Consider the following 20,162-nt stretch of genomic DNA (forward strand, 5'->3'; position numbering starts at 1 on the left):
CTTCCATGTGCCCGTCAGGCAAGGTAACGTTGTGGTGAAGGTACACACGGAGCAAGAGGCCCCAGGACTGTTCGGGGTTAGGACCTGCCAGTGATGATGAGCCATTCTCAGTCCCTCCTCCAGAAAGCCGAGAAAATTTCATCCTGTAGCCCAAGTTGAGAGTTGGAAGGAGAGAATTTCCTCAGTTTCTTGAAGACTCCATGCTTGAGATATGTCTGAATGTCTCTAATTCATCAGTTCTTTTAATTTCTTTCAAGATGTATGCTTAAGGAGATTAATAAACATTAGTGACTTAGAGTTTGGTAGCACCTCTTTTTAAATCTGTTTTTAAAAGAATAATGGCTTCTTGCAGTGTTACTGCTGATCTGAAACTCCACTGATTTAATTTAACTGAGCTGTCCTGACTGTTGAAATTGTGTGTCTCTCTTCGCTAATGCTTGTCGTGTCTTTTTTTTTTTTTTTTAAGAGCACTGGTGGCTGCTGAGGTGTGTTCGAGTTAATGGAAGAAGCTGTTGCCAGGTCACTTGGTCACAAATGCATTGACTTAATTTTTTTTCTTGGTTTTAGGGCAATAGTTCTTCAGAAAGAACCAAATCCACAGGATCATCGCGTTCAAAAAGGTTGGTTTGAAAAATGAAAATATATAACTTATTTTGGGGCACGTGAAACTATGGAAAAGTCAAGGCACAAGGCCAGATACTTTTAGTATAGAGCAGTATAAATCCGTTAAGTTAGGAGAGTGCTGGTAAATGCCTCACAGTGCGCTTGAAAAATCAGAACATCTTTCAAGGTCGAAGGTTAAGATGATAAAGCTTGGGTTTTATTAGCAAAACCGACAGGATTATCCTGTATCTTCAGGACAAAGGTGTTTATACAGTTATTTCTTCCCTCTATTTCTGCATGCAGGATTTTTCCAAAAATGTAAATTGGGTCATGCAGTAAAAAAGCTTTATGTATAGTTGGGAGACTGTAGAATGAAAATGTGCTATTAAGCTGTCTGTGCAGAAACTGCCATTTGCTGTACCTCTCCTTAATCTTTTTCTGCTCTTTGATTAAAAAAAGTACAGACTTCACTGTTTACCAACCAGTTTGACCCTACTGGAGACAAATTATTTGTGACCAGAATAATAGCAGACTTATTCTAGTAAATCTCCTTCTCATTTTTGCTCTCATTTGGGTTATATCCTTTGTCATTTTTTTTTTTAAATGTATGGGTAGGTGAGCTCTTCTAAATGCACAATTTCAACAGCTGCCTTCTTGCTGCTGAAAATTATGCTCCGTGGGGTTTTTTTCCCCCTTTATTTTTTTTTCTTCACTGTCCTGACACAGTAAATTCATTCATTTTAGTGGATTCAGTTCTAGATTATGCTTGTGTGAAATTCTGACAACCGGTCGTTTTATTCAGCAGTCAGCTTTTTAGTTTCTTCCTGCACTTCCTTTATTTCGTTGCAGTCCTCTTTTCTGCCAAGCTGCTTTTCTGTAATTTGCTAATATCTGAGTTTTCTCTTTCCTCTGCCTGTTAAACTTGAAATTACGTATAAAATTTCTGAGCAGACATTCACTTGTTTCATTTAGGCTTTTCCCCTCAAAGTGGGACTTTCCTACAAACCTTCTTCAAAATGTATCAAACGATTTTACAAAAAAAAAAACCAACCCCAAGCCATCAAGGCTGTGAAACAAAAATATTTTGTTAGTGTATATTTTTATTTCACGTAGTAGGGGAGAATTCCTGTTCTTAACAAGAAAAGTAGCTTACACCTTACTGCAGTAACTCAGCGCATTCCACTCCATCATGCTTTAGAGGAATTTTAAAACGACATAGGTTTCCCCAGCGAGGGTGGTGCATTGCCTGCAGATCATCAGGCTTACCTGTATCGCAAGATGTGCTCTTGGTCATGATATGAGGTTTGTTGGGTTTTTTTTCTATCTATGCAGGAAACCTACAGTTGTAACAAAATACGTTGGATCAGACGAGGAACAAATCTTAGATGAAACCGTAAACGAAGATATTTCAAATGAAAACTCCGAAAACGATGTTGATATGCAAAGCTTACCTAAAGGTAGTTCACGTCTGTCTTTGTTTCTGAATTCAACAAACGAGCCAAGATTATGATGCAGCATAAATAGAGAACTAGGATGCACATGGTGTAGCAAAATGCCTGTCTTAGGTCCCGGTGGCTTTTATACAGAAACATATGAGCTAGTGCACAAACACCCCACACGCCCGTGGAAACCCAGCACCTTTAAATCTGAACCCAGCACCTTTAAATCTGAACCCAGCACCTTTAAATCTGAACCCAGCACCTTTAAATCTGAACCCAGCATACTTTAATCTGTGGGTGCACCAGGACGTGCTGGTGGCTTAATGTCAGACGTCTGCCGACGTGTATAAAAGCTAAAGTGACAGGGGAAATAGTTTAGTTCTTTTGCAGAAGTCTCAAACTCTTGTCACCTGCAAGTCTTAGTTATTCTGTCGTTCTGTCTTTGAGGTTATTAACAGATCAACAGAAGCAAAACTGAATCTGCAGGCAAAATGTCATTGTTATATCTATTTTTAAGCACCCATTTAAACCAGTTAATACTATGAGCCTACATCCTACTTTTCTTAACTATAGTGTGAGTGTGTTTAACCTCTTCCATTTCTTACCTGTGAAAATTACAGGAAAAATTGAAGGGATCACTAGGGTTTGCTGCAGAAGTGGCAATGTTTAAAGCAGTCGCTTTAAAATTATTTTTTCAGAATGTTAGATTATCCCAGTGTCCCCACAACAGAAGTACTAAAACTGAGCTCTTAAGCAGGAAAGGGGTTTTTTTTTCATTCGCATAACTTGGATTTTTATTCTATTGCTTTTTATTTATTTCATACTGAGATGAATTAAGATGAGGGAGACTGGATAGCAGGGGAAAAAGAGAGAAAAGTGTAGTTACTCTAAGGCTTTCGATAGGTTTAAGTGACCTAACCCAAGTCCTAGTCCTTTATTTGTAGCGTTGCGCTGCACATTCCTGTACGACGTGCACCCAGCAGTGTGTCAGTCCTGTTCTGCACCTACCGTGTCAGGGCAGGGAGAGCACAGTTTGCTCCTCACGACCCGTTCAATCTTTAGCTTTTGTCCTACAACTGCAAAACAGGTGTAGTTTGAAGTGTATGTGGGGTTTTTTGGGGTGGGTTGTTTTTTTTTTTGGTGAACGTTTGTGCATTCAAAGGTTCGCTGAATTTAAGTCAGATTACACTTTAATTTTGAGGTACGATGTTGGCTTTTATTTAAACAGGACTTTTGCACTTCATTTGGATGTGTAATGGTTTCCAATTTCTAAATAAAATTATTCTAGGTACAGTGGTTGTACAGCCTGAGCCAGTGCTGAATGAAGACAAAGATGATTTTAAAGGGCCTGAATTTAGAAGCAGAAATACCGTTAAAATGAAACCTGAAGCTCCCAAAAAGCGTGGAGGTAAATACAATTTAAAACATTTATTAAAACGGGTTTAAATTGTTGCTTATGGCCACATTTGGTACATCTGAAAATTGTTCATATTTCTAATAAATTATCCTAAAAATACCTCCACTCTTCTGGCTTTTTGTTCATTAAGGATTCTGGCTGTCTGCAATTAGCCTCCATTGCTGCCCCTGCAATGCAGCAGTGAAAGCTAAGAGGAGTTCTCATTAAATTTCTTGTTGTTAGTAGCTGTAGGATGCATCATGAGGTGCTCCATACGGACCTTCCTTGCGTTGTATTCACAGCAGTCACTTGGTTGTACTCAGGTGTTCCTTCTGTGAGGACTTCACATCACAACAGCAACGGCCAGATATGGAAACATTCACTGACACCCCAAGGGAAAAACGTATTTGAGCAGAGACATGCATAGGCATCCTGTCCATCAGCGAGCTAACGCGAAACCTAAAACCTCTAGCAATTCAAAGACTTTTTTTTATTTTGTTTTTAAATTGCGGGAAATTCCCTCCCCATGGGCCCTTCTCAAGATTATCTTCAAAAAGCTGCTGTCCCGGCCGGTTTTCTGTAGCTGCTGCTAAAACTGAGAAGTTAGGTAGATTATAGTGATAACAGAAATTACTCTTTTTTTTTTTTTTCTCCAAAAAGTAAAGAAGAGGGAGGGTTATGTATAAAGCAGCCAATAAGAAAGCAGATATTTTTGTTGAGACTACTAGCAATGTCTTAGTTTACGCGATGGTAGGTGCCCAGGATATTCAGACCAGCAGCTCTCAAGTACACTGCTCGTTCTTTGCCTTGTGTCATTTGAGATACTTGCTCTCTTTTAGAGCCTTATTAGGAGTTGGTAAGTGCTCTTTCTGGTTGAAAAGGAGTAAAATTTGCCTGTATGAAGATGTGCTTGTGCATACCTGTGGGCTCATGCATGATTTTAATCACATTTTGAGCATTGACATCTCTAAATTATTAATCTTTAGAAGCTAGTTCCATGCTATTCATGAAAGATGTCCCTTTTTGCACTTAGAAATGTTTTTTCCGGTTGTGTTTGTAACAATTTCACAAGAGGCCCAGCAGAAATCTTCAGGGGTGTGGTGCTAGAAAGAGGGGACTCTCCTGCTTGAGCTCTGTGGCCTGTGTCTGCATCCCCCGGACAGCTCCCAGGGCCTGCCCTTCCAGCTTTTTTTCTCATCCCTAGAAAATTTGCAGGTATTCCTTTGTGTATCTTGACTGCTTGGTCTTGTACCGGTGCCTGACATCAGATACAGTTTTGGAAGGGACATCAAGAGGTTGTTTATCCCCAGAGCAAGCTCAGCTGTACCTGTGTCACTACTGATAAGCATTGATTTTATTTTCAAGCTCTTCAGTACATGTGTTAAGTTCCTGTCAACTTCCAGGGAAATGGAAGGGAGACTGCCTGCTCCTGTGTTGTTCCCCCTTGCAGACCAGGAAAGGTAGCCAGAGAGGGGTGTGAGTGCAGGAGTAGCTATTTTGTGACCCGCGCAGAAGAGGTCATGCAGATCCATTTTCTTCTACGCTTGCATTTAGCGAGTCTAGTTCTGTGAAACCGCACTTGCCTTTCTCTTTCTGATGGAAGGAGGTGCCCAGCCTGAGCACGGACAGACTTAAGCTTTAGGGGTTTGAGCAGGTAAGCGTGTAGTCCCGGCTACCTCAGATCCTGAATTCTATGCACAGTGCAAGTAAATCGATAGCAATAAAAAATGTCAGTCCACCGTCTTCTTTGCGGAGTGTATCTTTGCATATTTTTTAGGAGTTAATATGTCCTGTTTGCATCGGAAATAGGGGTAGTAATAGAACTCTTGCCTTTCTGGCGTCCGAATGCTCTTGTCCCAGATTGTAAGAGACATTGTGTCAGTCCTTGTTTTCAGATTTTGGGTCTGCAGAGTGGTTATGGTTGTATTTTTTGCTAATCAACTCATAGTAATGGTTTGTAAGTAAGTATTTTCTCAATATTAATGAATTAGTAGTCATTTAATTTCTTTGGATCATCGTAACTTACAGTAGTAACATAGCTTACAAAAGTTTTCCTCATAAATCATTCTCTTTCTGGTGCCAGTTTGCAGATTTTAGAGAAGGAGGCGGTAGTGCTTCCCTTTAAATTTGTAGACAAGTGGGAAGTGGCTTGAGAGTTGATGCTGAATAGCTTGTTCTCCCTCAGGTTGGCTGCTCCCCCCTGAGCTCCTTACAGCCCTTTAGGGACTGTGGTGTTTAAGAAAGCCCGGGTAGGCTTCTGGGCTGCCCGCTGTATTACAGCGTGGTGTTCTTCTCCAAGTGGTACGATAGGTTGGATGTGTTTATTCGAGGTTTACCGACAGAGTTTGAAAAGGGCTTCTGAGCTGTTTTTGAGGTTGTAAGGTTGCAAGCTCAGGAGCTCTGCACCACACACAATCACGCGTGCATTGAAGTTGTAAAGAACAAATCTTGTATTCAGACTTTTCAGACCAGCTGTTTGCACTGAATTGTGAGGGTGTATTAGTTGTTCCTAGTGGCCTGTAAGCTATCTGAGATTGTGCTTCAGCAGCAGATTGCAAGTAGCTTTTACTGTGTCCTGAGAATGTTCATTCTACTTCTTTACGTTACGGTGTTGGTGCTCTGTTCTAATTCTGTCGTAGCAATTACTTAAAAAAAAAAGTTAAATATATAGTCTGTACTCAGAGTGTAACCATTTAGTTAGCCCTTTGATTTGATTTTCTTAGACTACTTACTGAACACGAGAGCAAAGGACAAGTCACAGTTAGGTGATCCCATATCAAACCTCTGTCTGCTCGATCCCAAATGAAGTTTTCGAAAGTGTATGAACTGAGTGTGTGGTGATTGTCCTTTTTTTTCTTGAAACTGTCACTGGTGTTGAAAACCAACTGGTCTCATAGTATTAATTAGTGAGTTGAACAGCCTGGCACGTAGCCAGCCTGCCAACCCCAGGTTCACCACCTTTCAAAGTGATTTGGGGGATGGACGTTAAAGAAGTGCTTTCTTGACCGAATGTAGATACCCCAGCAGAGTGGTGCAGTAACTGTGGGAGCAGTCAGCAAAGTGATGAGAACATGGATATTATAGTTTTTAAAAAAAGACCCAGAAAGCCCAAACTAACTCAAAACTAAAACCCCATCATCAAGAAGGGAACCAAAAGTGAAAAAAAGATTATTTTATTTTTTTCAGGCACTATTATAACGGTTTTGTGCATCTTTTCTGACAGTTTCCCATATTTTTCTTTGAGAAACTAAAACTGTATGTGAAAAAAAGGTAATGCAAACATGAATTAAAATGACATTTTGTGAACAAAGATTAAATGATGAGGGTGGTACAGAATATCAGGGCTGCTTTGAAAGAGTTTTAGGGATGACTCTTGTTTAGGTATGTTCTCATGAGGCAACCAGTTAATCCAAATAAAATATCTCCAAGGGAAAAAAAAAGGTATCTTGGCCCCAAGTAGAGTATAGAAACTAGAGTCTTTAAATGGCAAGTGATTGCAGAAAGATTTCTCTAATGCTGAGTGGTAAAAAAATAAAGGCATATGGCAGCAGGCCAGAATATTGTGAGAAAATGAAATAGATACATACAGATTTCTTAAAAATGCAAACGATTAATGTGTGGTTTATAATCCTCTCTATAGAGGAAGGACTACATGGAATTGTAAGCTGTACAGCTTGTGGGCAACAGGTGAACCACTTTCAAAAGGATTCAATCTATAGACATCCTACACTGAAAGTTCTTATTTGTAAGGTATGTGGTAAACAGTTCTACAGTTTATTCTGTGTGGTTTTGTTTGAAATGTCATATTGATGGATTTGCGTGGGATTTTTGTGGGAATGGGTCTTGTTTATTAGCCAATCAACTTTTCAGTCAACTGTTACAATTAAGGAAACTAAGAGCAGAAAACAAAAAGGCAAATACAGCTTAAAAAAAATTAAATTCCTATTTTCTTATACCTCAGTTAAAATCAATTATGGTTTCTTTTAAATTTATTTTTTCAGTTTTAGGGCTATAATTCTCATGGTTTGTTTGTGTGAAATGATGCGTCTGAAAGTTCTGCCTGGTCGTCATGTACTTTAAGAGCAGATTGAATTCTGGATCCCCTGATAAAGCACTGGATGTCAAACAGCATCATCATAAGAAGTGAAAAAGTAGCTTCAAAGCTGTCTTGAGTTTCACGTGTTTCACCTAAAACGAGTTCCATGGTGGCTTCAGTTAGGCCCTAAGCTGCACGCCGTGGGAAGAGGTGGGGAACTGGGGAGGAAGGAAACATCCCTGCCTCCTGTTGTAGAGGCCTCTCTTAACTTGCGAAGAGATACAGAGTCTTGCATGTCTCTGTAGTTGTAGAGATTCTGTATTTATAAAGGTATCTCCAAAGGTGGATACGGATCTGTGTTGAAATGCACATTTAGCATTATCCTTCTCTTCCTTCCTCCACCAGTTCCCAGTTAATGCTACAGATTCAGCTGACGTAGTGTCTCAGGCACGTCCAGCTAGTCTTAATGTTCTGACTCATTTCTTCTATTCATTCTGGTTTGTTTCTTTTATAAAACATGCTCTAGAAAAATCAGCTGACGGGACGACTGTTTTCAGTCTTCAGTGGAGTCCTGACTCTTGTTCCTGGACTCGAAAATCCTGAGCGTGTAGCTGTAGCTGTGATGCATGCAAGTCATCCGGTTCATTTTGGAAACTCGTTCAGGGTCTTGGGTTGAGTAGCAGCTCTTGACTGTGAGCTCTGCTGCCTAATTATGTCATGTGTTGTTTCCCAGAAGTTTTCTCTCTCTTTATTTCATGTGAGAGAGAGGGATGGAAGTCCCTGATGTGCATACTCCAGGGCTTCCATTCCTTTCTGTGCCTAGTTCTTCCCTTATTTTTTTCCTGCGTAGCTAAACAGTCCCAGACCAGAGATGCTGTTTTCCTATGACTATAAATGTTCCCTCAAGTGTTTAAAACATCACTTTTTATGTCTGTTGTTGTTGCTTGGTTTTGTTTGCTTGTTTTAGTTTAGCTGAATAGGTGTATAAAACTGTGTTCCAGATAAAGGGACATCCTCATTTTAAGTTCAGGTGCTGAAGCCTCTTCTGGATTCTCATTTCACTGACGCACTGGGTAAAAGGACGGAATTTAGCTGATGGCTTGCATTAATCCCATTCAAAGTAGAGCTTCAGGTCTAGGAGAACCTTCTTTACTAGCAACTGAAAGAAAGCCCCACACTTTCAAAATCTGATATAAAGGATTCAGCAACCAAAGCTACTGCTTCTAGTAGTTGTGTATTTTTTCCTTAGCATTACCAGTTTTTAGAAGCAAATGCTTAGCTTGCACCTTGAACATTAACTTCAGGATAAATACCGAAGACCTTTTTATTTAAAGCCTTGCAGGGTCGATTGCAAACATAAGGAACATAGAGCTGAAAATTGTAATTTTTGTAGGATTGATAGTGTCAGGGGAAGATGTGTTGATTTACCTGGAAGTAAATGGAAAAAAAACTTGGTATGAAAGCATTCAGTTGATGTTCTAAAATATGCAAATACACAGCCATCAGACAGAAGCCTGTTTAATTTTCAAATAAACCCTGAGCCATCTAAATAAGAAGTCATCAAGTCATGGTTTAGGACCTGTTGTATCTGTGGCAGGTGTTTTTTACGTTAACACAAGTGTAAAAGGCTTAGAATGCTGAAGACCATGCAGCTGCTGCTTTTGATGGCTTGCTGCTAGTACATGCTAAACTCATATCAGTTACTGAAGTCCAGTTGAGATTTCATAAAATAATTCCTTGTCCTGTCTCTTCTTCACAGACTTGCTACAAGTATTACATGAGTGATGACATTAGCCGTGATTCAGATGGGATGGACGAACAGTGTAGGTAAGTGTACAGAAACTGAAATAATCCCCACAGCTTTTCGGTTTTCATTTGTGGAGTTTTTTTCCTTGCAATAATGAAATTATGGACAAATAAAGACCAGTACATAAGAGCTCAATGAGCATTTCTTGGCAAGAAACAGTTGTTAAACCCCAGGGTTTTTGTAAATATTTGCTTGTTATTTTACTAAATGTTTATTTTATAGAGAAATCCAGTAGCGAGCACTTGTAAGATATCACATTTTAAATTAAATAGTGTGCCACCTTACAGATACTTTAAAGGTGGGGGTAGAATCTGACATTCCAAACATTGTGAGCCACAGAAACTTACTTTCCCAGATGCATCTCCCACTTTTGGAATAGTCAAATACTTGACTCTCCTTATGTCAGATATCTAAATGTCAAAGTTGTGTGGACAGTGATACCCAGGAGCTTACTTGGCAGCCACTTTTCAGGTCTTCATCAAAGACTCTGCAGTCTAGACAGAGATCAAACCCCATTCCATTTCTTTAACATGTACCTGCAGTAATAATGTGCTGGTTAAGGCTAGAAAGACATAAAATTTGTTTTGCTGGAAAATAAAAGAAATCACTTCTCTTTATTTTTTTACTCCTAATTTTAAAAACTGAGTATGAGCCACTAATGTGTGCTCACAGCCCAGAAAACCAATGGCATCCTGCGCGGCTTCAAGAGCAGCGTGGCCAGCAGGGCCAGCGAGGTGATTCTGCCCCTCTGCTCCGCTCTGGTGAGACCCCCCTGCAATTCTGTGGCCCCCAGCATAAGAAGGAGGAGAACCGGAGTCAGAAAGGGTCCAGGGGAGGGTCACGTTGCTGATGAGGTGTCTGGAGCACCTCTCTTATGAGGATGAGCTGAGAGAATTGGGGCTGTTCAGTCTGGAGAAGAGAAGGCCCTGGAGACACCTCTTAGAGGCCTTCCAGTGCTTAAAGGGGGCTACAGGAAAGCTGGGGGGAGCTATTGGTTGGGGGTGTAGTGATAGGACAAGGGGTAATGGTTTCACACTGCAATAAGGTAGATTTAGATTAGATAATTAGGAAGAAATTCTTGTCGCAGTTGGGTGCTTTTCGGTCAGGCTTTTAACAGTGTTTTCAATTAATAGATATCTGTTTATCACCTACATTTTTTAAATGCAAATTCTTAAATCATGACAAATACGTGAATGTCTCGAATTTGTCGCCTTGTCGATACAAAGATAAGACTCCTGTATTCTTACGTCTCGTTTCAGGTGGTGTGCTGAAGGTGGAAATTTGATTTGCTGTGACTTTTGCCATAACGCCTTCTGTAAAAAGTGCATTTTGCGCAACCTGGGTCGAAAGGAGCTATCGACTATACTGGATGAAAATAACCAGTGGCACTGCTATATTTGCCATCCAGAGCCTTTGTTGGACTTAGTCACTGCATGTGACAGCGTCTTTGAAAACTTAGAACAATTGCTGCAACAAAACAAAAAGAAGATCAGAGTTGAAAGCGAAAAAAGTAAAATATATGACCATACAGTCAAGTTTTCTCCAAAGAGAAATAGTTCAAACTGTAATGGCGAAGAAAAAAAACTAGATGATTCATATTCAGGTTCAATAACATATTCTTATAAAGCACTAATGGTGCCAAAAGACTTGCTTAAGAAAACAAAAAAGCTGGTTGAAACTACAGCAAATTTGAATTCTAGATTTGTAAGCTTTTTGAAAAATGCATCAGAAAATGTAGAAATAAGCCCAGCCGTGCAACTTTGTCAGCTAAAAGCTTTTAAATCGGTCTTGAGTGACATGAAAAAAACTCATCAGGCACTAGAAGAAGGTCTGAACCTGGAATTTCAAGCTTTGAATGTTAAAATCAAAGATAAAAATACCAAAGAGAAAAAACCTGATATCAGATCAGAAAAAAATGAGGAGACGAAAGACGAAGGAAAGGAAAACACGTCGTTGAAAGAGGAGAACACCGTAAAGACACCGAAGAAAGTTGCATCAGAACAGCCTGATGGCGAGCCCATGGATCAAAGTGTGCCGGCAGCGGAACAAGGGGACACCAAGCGTGCTTCTGGGGAAGACAAAAAGTCTGGTAGAAATGAAGAACCTCAGTATGAGCCTAATAGTACAGAGGCTTTAGACATGGATATCGTGTCCATTCCCTCATCTGTTCCTGAAGATATTTTTGAGACTCTCGAATCTGCTATGGAAATTCAGGCTGCGTCAGACGAGCAAGATGGTGGAAATACAGGGACAGAGCACGAGACTCCAAATTCAAATGCAAAATCCAACGCTCCTGGGAGAGATACCAAAGGTGGCACCAAGTTAAAGTCGTCGGCGAAAGGCACAAAAGAATTGGTTGTAAAATTGACTCCTGTTTCTCTTTCAGAGCCCACAGTTAAAGCTGAAGATCCAGACAGCAGTGTAGCAAAAGGAAGTAAGGATGAGGGTGTAACACCTAAAGCAGAAAACTGTGATTCTGCAAAACAAAATCATAATTCTGCCAGTGAACCTTCCACAGAGAACGAGACTGTTTCTCCTGTGGAGGAATCTGATCTCAGGAGGTCGCCACGTGTGAAGACCACACCTCTGCGGCGCCCGACAGACATCAGCCCTTTAACATCCAATTCGGAAGAAGAGAGCAATGACACGTGTAGTGAAAAACGGAAGAGAAAACCGTCAAAACTACCAAGGAGGAAAAATGATAAAAGAAATTCTTCTGACAGTACCGTTGATGGTCCTAGCCCTAATAAACTTTCTAAATCAAAAAAGCCATATCTGTTAGATAATAGCTCCGATTCTGATGAGATGCCGGCCGTTCTTAAAGAAGTAGCTATGATGAGTCACAGTTCTTCAGATATTGATAGCAATAGCGAAGCCCCAACGAACGATCAGAAGACTTCAAAGTTTCACAAGAATCAGCCAGTAAAGGATGAAAACGGAAAACGGAAACGGAAGAGTTCCAGTTCTGGTTCCGATTTAGACGCTAAAAGAGGCAAATCAGCCAAAAGTTCCACTGCCGCTAAAAAGAAACGACAAAACTATTCCGATTCTTCCAACTACGATTCTGAGCTAGAAAAAGAAATAAAAATTTTGAGTAAGATTGAGTCTGCAAAAAAAGCTAAGACGAAATACTCACGGAAAGAAGATAGTTACGATTCCTCTGAAGAAGAGCAGAGGAAAAAAGCGAGTAGTAAGAGAAAGAGAAATTTGAGGAAACAGAGGGAGAAATCTTCGGAAGGTGATGAAGCTGAAAAGTCTTCTGCAGAGAAGGAGGTTAATGATTCTTCTAAAGATAAAAAAAATGAGAAGGGGGCAGCTGCTAAGGAAAAGATAAACAGAGAATCAAAAGAAAAAACTGTGAAGGGAAAGCAGGAGGAGTCTTCTGATGTTGAGAAGGCTTTACCGGAGAAAGAGGAGAGTGCTCCTAAAGATGTGAGGCCGACTGAAGTTAAGAGGAGCAAGGATTTGAAAAAGAAAAAGGCACAGGAAGATTCTTCTTCAGAGAGCACTGAAAAATCTGCAAAGAAGGAGCATAATTTTGATTCTTCAAAAGACAGATTCAAGAACAGAAAAGGATCAGAAAGCAAAGCGAAGAAATCTGAAAAATCGAAAAGGAAAAGCTACAAGAAGGAGCAAGATGATTCCTCTTCTGACGTCGAGAAGTCCTCTCCAGAGAAAGGAAGTTGCAATTCGTCCGAGAATGACAAAACGAAGAAAGAACCGGTGCTTAAAGAAAAGGAAAGGAGGAGTTTGAGAGAGAGAGTGTCTAAAAGAGTACAACTTGATTTATCCTCAGATGCTGAGAAATCTCCCCTAAAAGAGGAGAGCTCTTCGGAAGACGCTGTGCCACATAAAAAAAAACCTGACGCTAAAGAAAAGAAAAAACTAAGTCTCAAAAAGAAGATTTCCAAGAAGGAACAGAATGACTCATTGTCGTCTTCTGATGAGGAGTCCTATGAGGACAGCAAGAAAAAGGTGAAAAGAGGGACAGTGAAAGACGGTAAAAAGAGTAACTTACAGAAAGCGTCAAAAAAGGTGGTTGTCACTTCCTCTTCCTCATCTGATAAGGAAGAAAACGATGAACAGAACTCGACGGGTGATGGAAGCAGCGATGAGCAGAAAATTAAGCCAGTGACTGAAAACTTAATGCTGTCAGCTGGCACAGGATTTTGTCAGTCATCAGGTGTGCAAAAGATACTAGTCTACGTGTAGTAGTAACATGCCAGTAGGGGAAATTTTTAAGATTTGGGTAACATTTAAGAGCCTAGAAGTGAAACTGTTTGTAAGGAGGTGCTGAGACATTGAAATGTTTGCAGCCAGTTAGGTTTTCTGATGCTGATTTGGCAGCTCCCGTTTCCCTTTGTGCAGTTTGTCGCTTAAGGATGTTGCTGGCAATGGAGAGGCTTAAGAAGGTATAACCTGTAATTCCAGCATGTGGTTCCTTGCAGCATGGGAACATGCTTTTAAAAAGCAGCTTTTCAGCTTTCAGAAGCCTGTTCTCTGTTACCTTTGCCCAGGTAATGTTTAGCAGAGACTGTTCTTAAGCAGCAAATGCAAATTTGTCAGCTCACAGTTACGCACTGGAGAGGACTCTGAAGGCTTGTGGCGTCGTGTTACGCGTTTGTAAAATGAAGTGGGGGATCTTTGCACCTCGAGACTCCTATAGCCGTGAAGCAGCTGGAGTCAGTTAACAGAAATCTGTCGGCGCTCACAGTTTTCGGAGCAGGTTTAATAGTAATAACGCTGCTTCTTGTCGAGATAGAACTACTTTGTGTCTCAAATTTTTAGGAGATTAGAAAGAAATTCAGAACTTCTGAATTGGAACGTTTCATTTGAAAGAACTTGAAAAGGAAGGATAGTTTTCACATCACATGGACAGCACACATGATTTTAATATATGAATTTTCAACTAGAAAAAAAACGAAATATCTCTGCTGCTTTAATTGATTGTTTGTAGTTTCTTGAAACAACCTAAAAAGCAGCCTGCCCCCAAACAAACAAAACACCCAGATTTTTAGTTAAACATAGTGTTCATTCTTTTTTCCTACCAATGTGATGCCGTCCCAATTCTTCCCTAAATTTTCCTGCAGTTTAGTTTCTGGAGCATTGTTAACCTTTGCAGATGCAAAGGTTGTTTTTCACGGGTGCTCTCCTCTTTTGGGTTTAGAGCCCCGTAAGAGAGCAGCACTTGTAGAGTAACGGTTGGAAAATAAATTTCTTATTCTGCGGATTATACAGCCCAATACTGTTTGTTTTTCAGGGTCCTCTAATGAAGTAAGCTCAGTTGTGTCTCTCTGCATGTAACACTGGGACTTTCAGGGCTTTTCCTTGATGGCTGCCAAAACTGTTTTCCCCAGTGATACCACTGCTAGGGGAGATTGCAAATAATGAATTGTTTGCGTGCTAACGAGCTAGGGTCTTGTGTGCCACGATCGTTAAAACACCCCATGACAGTGACCCAAATCCAACAGTTCTTGGTGTCACTGGACCATCAAAGAAAAAAAAAAATTTAAAAATAAAATTGCTTGTGCATGGTGTATGTTTGTAGACCTGATATTCAAACAGCCCAGGAGGATCAAGTTGGTTGTAATGCGTTAGAAGGTGTCTGAGGCGATGGGCGACGGTTTTATTTGCAAGTCACGAGTGGGAAGGTTGGGTCATTATTGGATGAGAGAATCAGATAACGGTGTACGAATTGGAAAAATGACATGGGGATATGGGGTGATTGACAGTTAAGTTAGTCTGAGAGAGAAGTGGGTTGGTTTAGCCAGGAGAGAGAATGCTAAAACCGCGAAGTCTTAATTGCGGTCTTGTAATCACCTGCCGGGTAGGTAGAGGGAAGACTGAGTCGGATGATGAGAGGCCGTGGATACAGGTTTTGACAAGGAAAACTCTGACTAATTACTAGGAAGGAATCCTTTACGTTGAGGGTGGCCAAAGCCTGAAACTGCTCCCCCTGTCAAATTTTGGAATTGCTGCCCTTGGAAATACTCCAAGCTTGACTGACCAGGGCCCTGAGAAAACTGACCTGGCTTTGGAGTTAGCTCTGCTTTGAGGCTGGAGCTGGAGTAGATTGTCCAGAGGCCCCTTCCAGCCTTAGCTCCTGTATGACTGGATGGGAATCTGCTTTGGTGTATTACTGCAAGAGGAGTAAAACTTGCCGTTTGCCTTCAGTTTGCTTTTGGCTTGATAGGTGAATAAATAAAGGAGTCGTTTCTGTGTCTGCACAAGCTATGCAGCCTGATTGTCCAATGAGACTTTGAATCTGGGTTAACTAATAGGATACGTACCCTTCCCTGAGCCCAAGAGTGAGGGACTTTCTGCAGTCACCTCTTCCACAGTCCTCCCAGTCATCTGGCTGATGGCAGTTCCAGGACAAGTGTACGCTGCTGTTTGGAAAGTAATCGGCAGAACTCGGGGATCTCGGGTCGTTAGGATTTTGCGGGCTCTTCCTAAGCTTAATTTTACTGTACTAGCAGATCTGACTGCCTTAGGTGTGAGTCAGAAGAATGAGAGAAAAGAAAGGGGAAGGGCCTAGGACTGAGCTAGAAATAATCCAAATTCCCCCAGTAGGGCAGCACACATAGTTTTTAAAACGTAAGTCTTCATACATACACAGTGAACACGTGCGTTGTATTTGATACTCTGAAAGCAGAGGTAGGCAGGGGTTATTGTTCCGGAGCGCTTAATGGCAGCAGGGTAGCTCCTGAGTTGGGTAAGTGATGGGGGATGTATTTATTTGGGTCTTCAGTCATTCAGTAGTGGTGCTTCTGAGATGGAGCTCGTGACTTCTTGGGAAACTTAATTTCTGAATCCTACCTGGAGCATTCAGTTTGTACGTTTCCGTGTAAAAAACCCAATTTCACTGAATGTAGCAAGGAAGGAATTGCAGGCTGGCCGTAGTGGCAAGTGTAACGTGGATAGAAGTGTTGCTGGAAAAAACTACCGACTTTATTGTCCGAACGTGATTCCAAATATTTGGTTTTATCTGTCAGGATAAGTAACTAGCTTTTTTGTTTGCTAGCAGGAGCGAGGTGGTATCCCCAAGCTATTTTTGCAAGGGGTTTCTCGATGGAGACGGTAGTCATGTGCTGTTTATTGCTGATTTTACAAGTATGAGATGTTGATGTTTTCTGGGTTTTTTTTTTGTTTCTCCTTCCTCCCCCAGGAGATGAGGGAGAGACTAAATCAAGGACTGTTCCAATGGAGGAGGAGGAAGATGATGATGATGACGATCCTGAGAATAGGTATGATACCATCCGTAAGGACGTAAAAAAGATTATAACACACCCTAGGCGTGGGCGCAAACCGGCGCAACGGAAGAGCAAGCAGGTTGTAAAAACCACGACTGCCTGCCTTGTAGAGACTCGCTCACGGGCTTCCCGCAAGTTTGAACAAGGGGCCAGAAAACAGAGGCCAAAATCCAGAAATGCAAAGAAAGCATTTAGAAGTGTTAACTAACACACCTTGCATAGGGTGTGTTATAAATGCACTGCAGCGCTGTCTGGTTCATGTTCCCACTGAAAGTGTGAGGTTTGTGACAAGTGTTTCACGCAGGCAGGTGAAAAGCTGCTTATGAGAAAATGTGACTTTGGGCTAGTTCTGTGGCTAGAAGGTAAAAAGTTGCATCTGTGCAGCGCTAAAATATCTGCAGATTGAACTTGGTTATTACTGTTACGTCTTTTGATTTTTTTTTAATTCAAACTCCTTTTTCTCAATAAAGAGAAAACACAGATGTGGAGATCACAGTGTTAGGTGTTTTCAGCTGTTAATTAAACTGAGTTTTAATCCACTAAAGAATACCCAAAGTTACTCATATGGTAGTTAAGGTCCCGATTCTACAAACACTGTCCATGGGCTCGACTGCTCTCAAAGAGACTAATTACACATTTTAAGTCTTTGCGTAGATATTTTCAGAAATGCGGATTATATGTGTTTCCAGTTCAATAAAAATGAATCTCCAAGACACAGATAGTGAAGACACACTGGTTTTTAGCAGTACCCTTGTAGTTGTCAAAATCAGCCTGGCTAGAAAATGGCAAAGCTTCGTTTCCTAATGAGCGAACACCCAACGTGAAGTACTGCTCAGTTACGAGCCACAGTTTCTTTTTGGAAGTTATCGTAGTTAGACTAAAGAGTTGTTCAACAAATTTTTATACAGTATTTCAGAAACTGATTTTTTTTTTTTTTTTTGCAATATGGCATGTGTGGGACCAGCTTTATAGCTTTGCACAGTTGCTGATGGAGTTTTCTTCTGCTTCTGAGCCTTCCTAGTTTAGAATATGGTATCTTTGTGTCACAGAGTTGTATGTTCTGGTCTGTGGCTGAAGTAAATCTGGAAAACACTGTTTGATATCCGTTATGGACCTCAGTTTGGCATTAAAATATTGCTGCTGATGTAGTTCTTGCTTGTTTTCAGTCATCCAAATTAAGGAAAACAGCTTTTAAAGGATGCTCCTTAGGGACTCGACAGCACAGGGGTCATAAGCAGAACATACAAACATTGGTGATAGAAGATTTTTTTTTTTTTAAATTGTGCTTTAATTCCTGTTCTAGTTTGAGTTTGGGTTTTTTTTTCTTTTTTGATTTGTTTCTAAGTTTGTTTCCGATTGAAGCCAATCCACTTTTGTCAAAGTTCAGTGTTAACAGGACAAATGTTACTGGTGGATCTGAATTATTCATTTCAGAGTTATGTTGGGAAATGAATTAACCCAACTGATAACAAATCAGTAATGTGATTTTGGGGTTTAAAAATCAGTTTCTGTGCTTTATTTTTAAGCTGAATCTTTGTTGAAGTTTTTATTTAGGGAATATTTTGAATATATATATATGTGAGATGGGGATGAGCAGTTTTGTCAGCCCTCAGACATGTTGACTAGTAACTGCAGTCTGGTTTTAAATTCACCGTGCATTGTACCTGGCACCAAAATCAGATATATATATAGTTATATATATATATATATAAAAATGTAAAAAGACAGAACAAATTTTGAGAAGTTAAAAGCTTGTTCTTCTGTTTACTCGACACAAAGTGTTTTAAATAGTTTGCCTCCTATTCAGCTAAGTTGCCTATTTTCTTCCCGGCCAAAGAGAGTGTGTAGTACTTCCCGGGTATTTGCAGTGTGGGAACTCTCATGTTTGCAAGTCTCTAGTTTAGATGTTCTGTTATTCGCATACCTTTGGATGTGCATGACGTGAATAGCCTGGAAATCATCTTTTGCCAAAATGCAATAACCAAGTGGGTCGTAATATGACATGCAGTGCTGTACACTTTCATCTTCTGTTGTGTAATTCTCTACTATTGGTCCTTCTGATCTTTTCAATGGTACTGTTTAATATGTTTGCAGTAGTTTTGTTTATTAAGAAGTTAATAGTGTATTTGATGCAGAATGCCTTTAAGTATTTGATGGTTGCAATAAATTTTTGTAAAACGTTTTTCTTGTCCAAGCATTTAATTTAATACAACTCCTGACAGCTTGAAAATCTGACTGTTTCGACAAAGAGAGCACAGTATTTAGAACAAGGTCTTTGGCAGTTTTTGCTGTATTTTTTTTAAAGCTGTATGACATTTCATCCAAATACTTGTTTATTCAAATATATTCTAAATTTTTTAGCAGCGTACCGGCGGCCTGTGTAATTCAGTCGTGCTCTAGCTGGAAGAACAGTGGCTTTTATTAGCCACGTGAAAATATCCTCCCCCCACTCTCCACAAAGGCTTGTTTTGGGCAACCTCATTTCTACCTGTAGTTAGTAGGTATTTAAGAACACTGCACGCGAGTTGGTACAATGTAGTTGGCAATAATACATTGTGATAATGAACTAATATTTAAAATGATGAGTTTTTAAGAAGACAAGAATATTTTTACGGGGGTAGCACTGTCTGGCCAAGATTTTTGACGAGCTAGAAATGAGTCCATCAGATGGACACTCTCAAACTCATGGACAAGAACGGTGCAAATGATCGCGTGGACTTAACTCCACGTCACGAGAGGCTGCACCTGCAGTTCCCTATTTTGCTGAAATGTCGGAAGGGTAATTTAGAGCAGTCTCTGGGTAACTTCCAGTTTGTCTCTCTCTTTTTTTTAAAGATGTTTTCTTTTAGTATAAGTTTAAAAAAATACTTAAGATCCACTTCATAATTTGTGAATGTGCATTGTTGGTGTCATTCCTACAAAGGCAAAATCTATTTAAATGCTGATTTGTGTAAACTTAGACATGCATACTGTTATTTTATTCCAGAGTTGGTTTTATGTGTTCTGTAAAGCACTGGATAAATACATGTTGGGAAAATGCCCTTTTTACAAGTCTCAGAATATGTTTAGGTGAGAGGGAGTGGTACTAGGCAAGGAATGCTCAAGGTCACAGCAGATCAGTGGCAGAAATGAACGAAATGCAGGGGTTTGCGGGTTTTAAAATGATTTTATTTGTTACTACTTTGTGCTGGAGGTCATACAGCTCTCCTGCTTCTTAACTGACATTGTTTGTAGCGTTCAACTGTTATATCTGATTGGCCACTCATGTCTTTTATGTCCCTGACCCAAGTAAATATTATGATATCTTTTGATTTTCGTGGGTTTCTCTGGAAGAATATGAGTGGGGAAGTTTCTGCACTATCTTAGCTTATTTTTCTTGGTACTTGCAGCTTGACCTTAATGCAAATATTAAAACGTTAAAGCTTAACCTATGGGAGATCTTTGGCTTAGAAACCTGGACACTTTTAAGTGGGTTTGTATCTTAAAAGAAAAGTGTGATAACATTATCCTGAGCCACGTATAATTTAATTTAAAATCAGCGTCAAGAGTCTGGTACTCCATGTATTCTAATTCATATGAGCCATTTGTTGCATCAGTTATTTCTCAGAAGCACTTACAAGACTCAATC

The 20,162-nt window shown here is 40.2% G+C and overlaps 1 protein-coding gene across 1 annotated transcript in view; it reads left to right on the plus strand.

Moving 5' to 3' along the window:
* ATRX (alpha thalassemia/mental retardation syndrome X-linked) overlaps positions 1–20,162 on the plus strand; it is a 57,729-nt gene that overhangs the window by 3,362 nt on the left and 34,205 nt on the right. The window contains exons 3-10 of the mRNA XM_009867167.1: positions 568–620; positions 1,936–2,060; positions 3,331–3,450; positions 7,079–7,188; positions 9,234–9,301; positions 10,541–12,811; positions 12,866–13,466; positions 16,458–16,528. Coding sequence (XP_009865469.1) covers positions 568–620; positions 1,936–2,060; positions 3,331–3,450; positions 7,079–7,188; positions 9,234–9,301; positions 10,541–12,811; positions 12,866–13,466; positions 16,458–16,528 — 3,419 coding nt within the window. The remainder of the gene's footprint in view (positions 1–567; positions 621–1,935; positions 2,061–3,330; positions 3,451–7,078; positions 7,189–9,233; positions 9,302–10,540; positions 12,812–12,865; positions 13,467–16,457; positions 16,529–20,162) is intronic.

Source organism: Apaloderma vittatum, unplaced genomic scaffold (genome assembly GCF_000703405.1).
Source record: "Apaloderma vittatum isolate BGI_N311 unplaced genomic scaffold, ASM70340v1 scaffold17333, whole genome shotgun sequence".
Lineage (NCBI taxonomy): Eukaryota > Metazoa > Chordata > Aves > Trogoniformes > Trogonidae > Apaloderma > Apaloderma vittatum.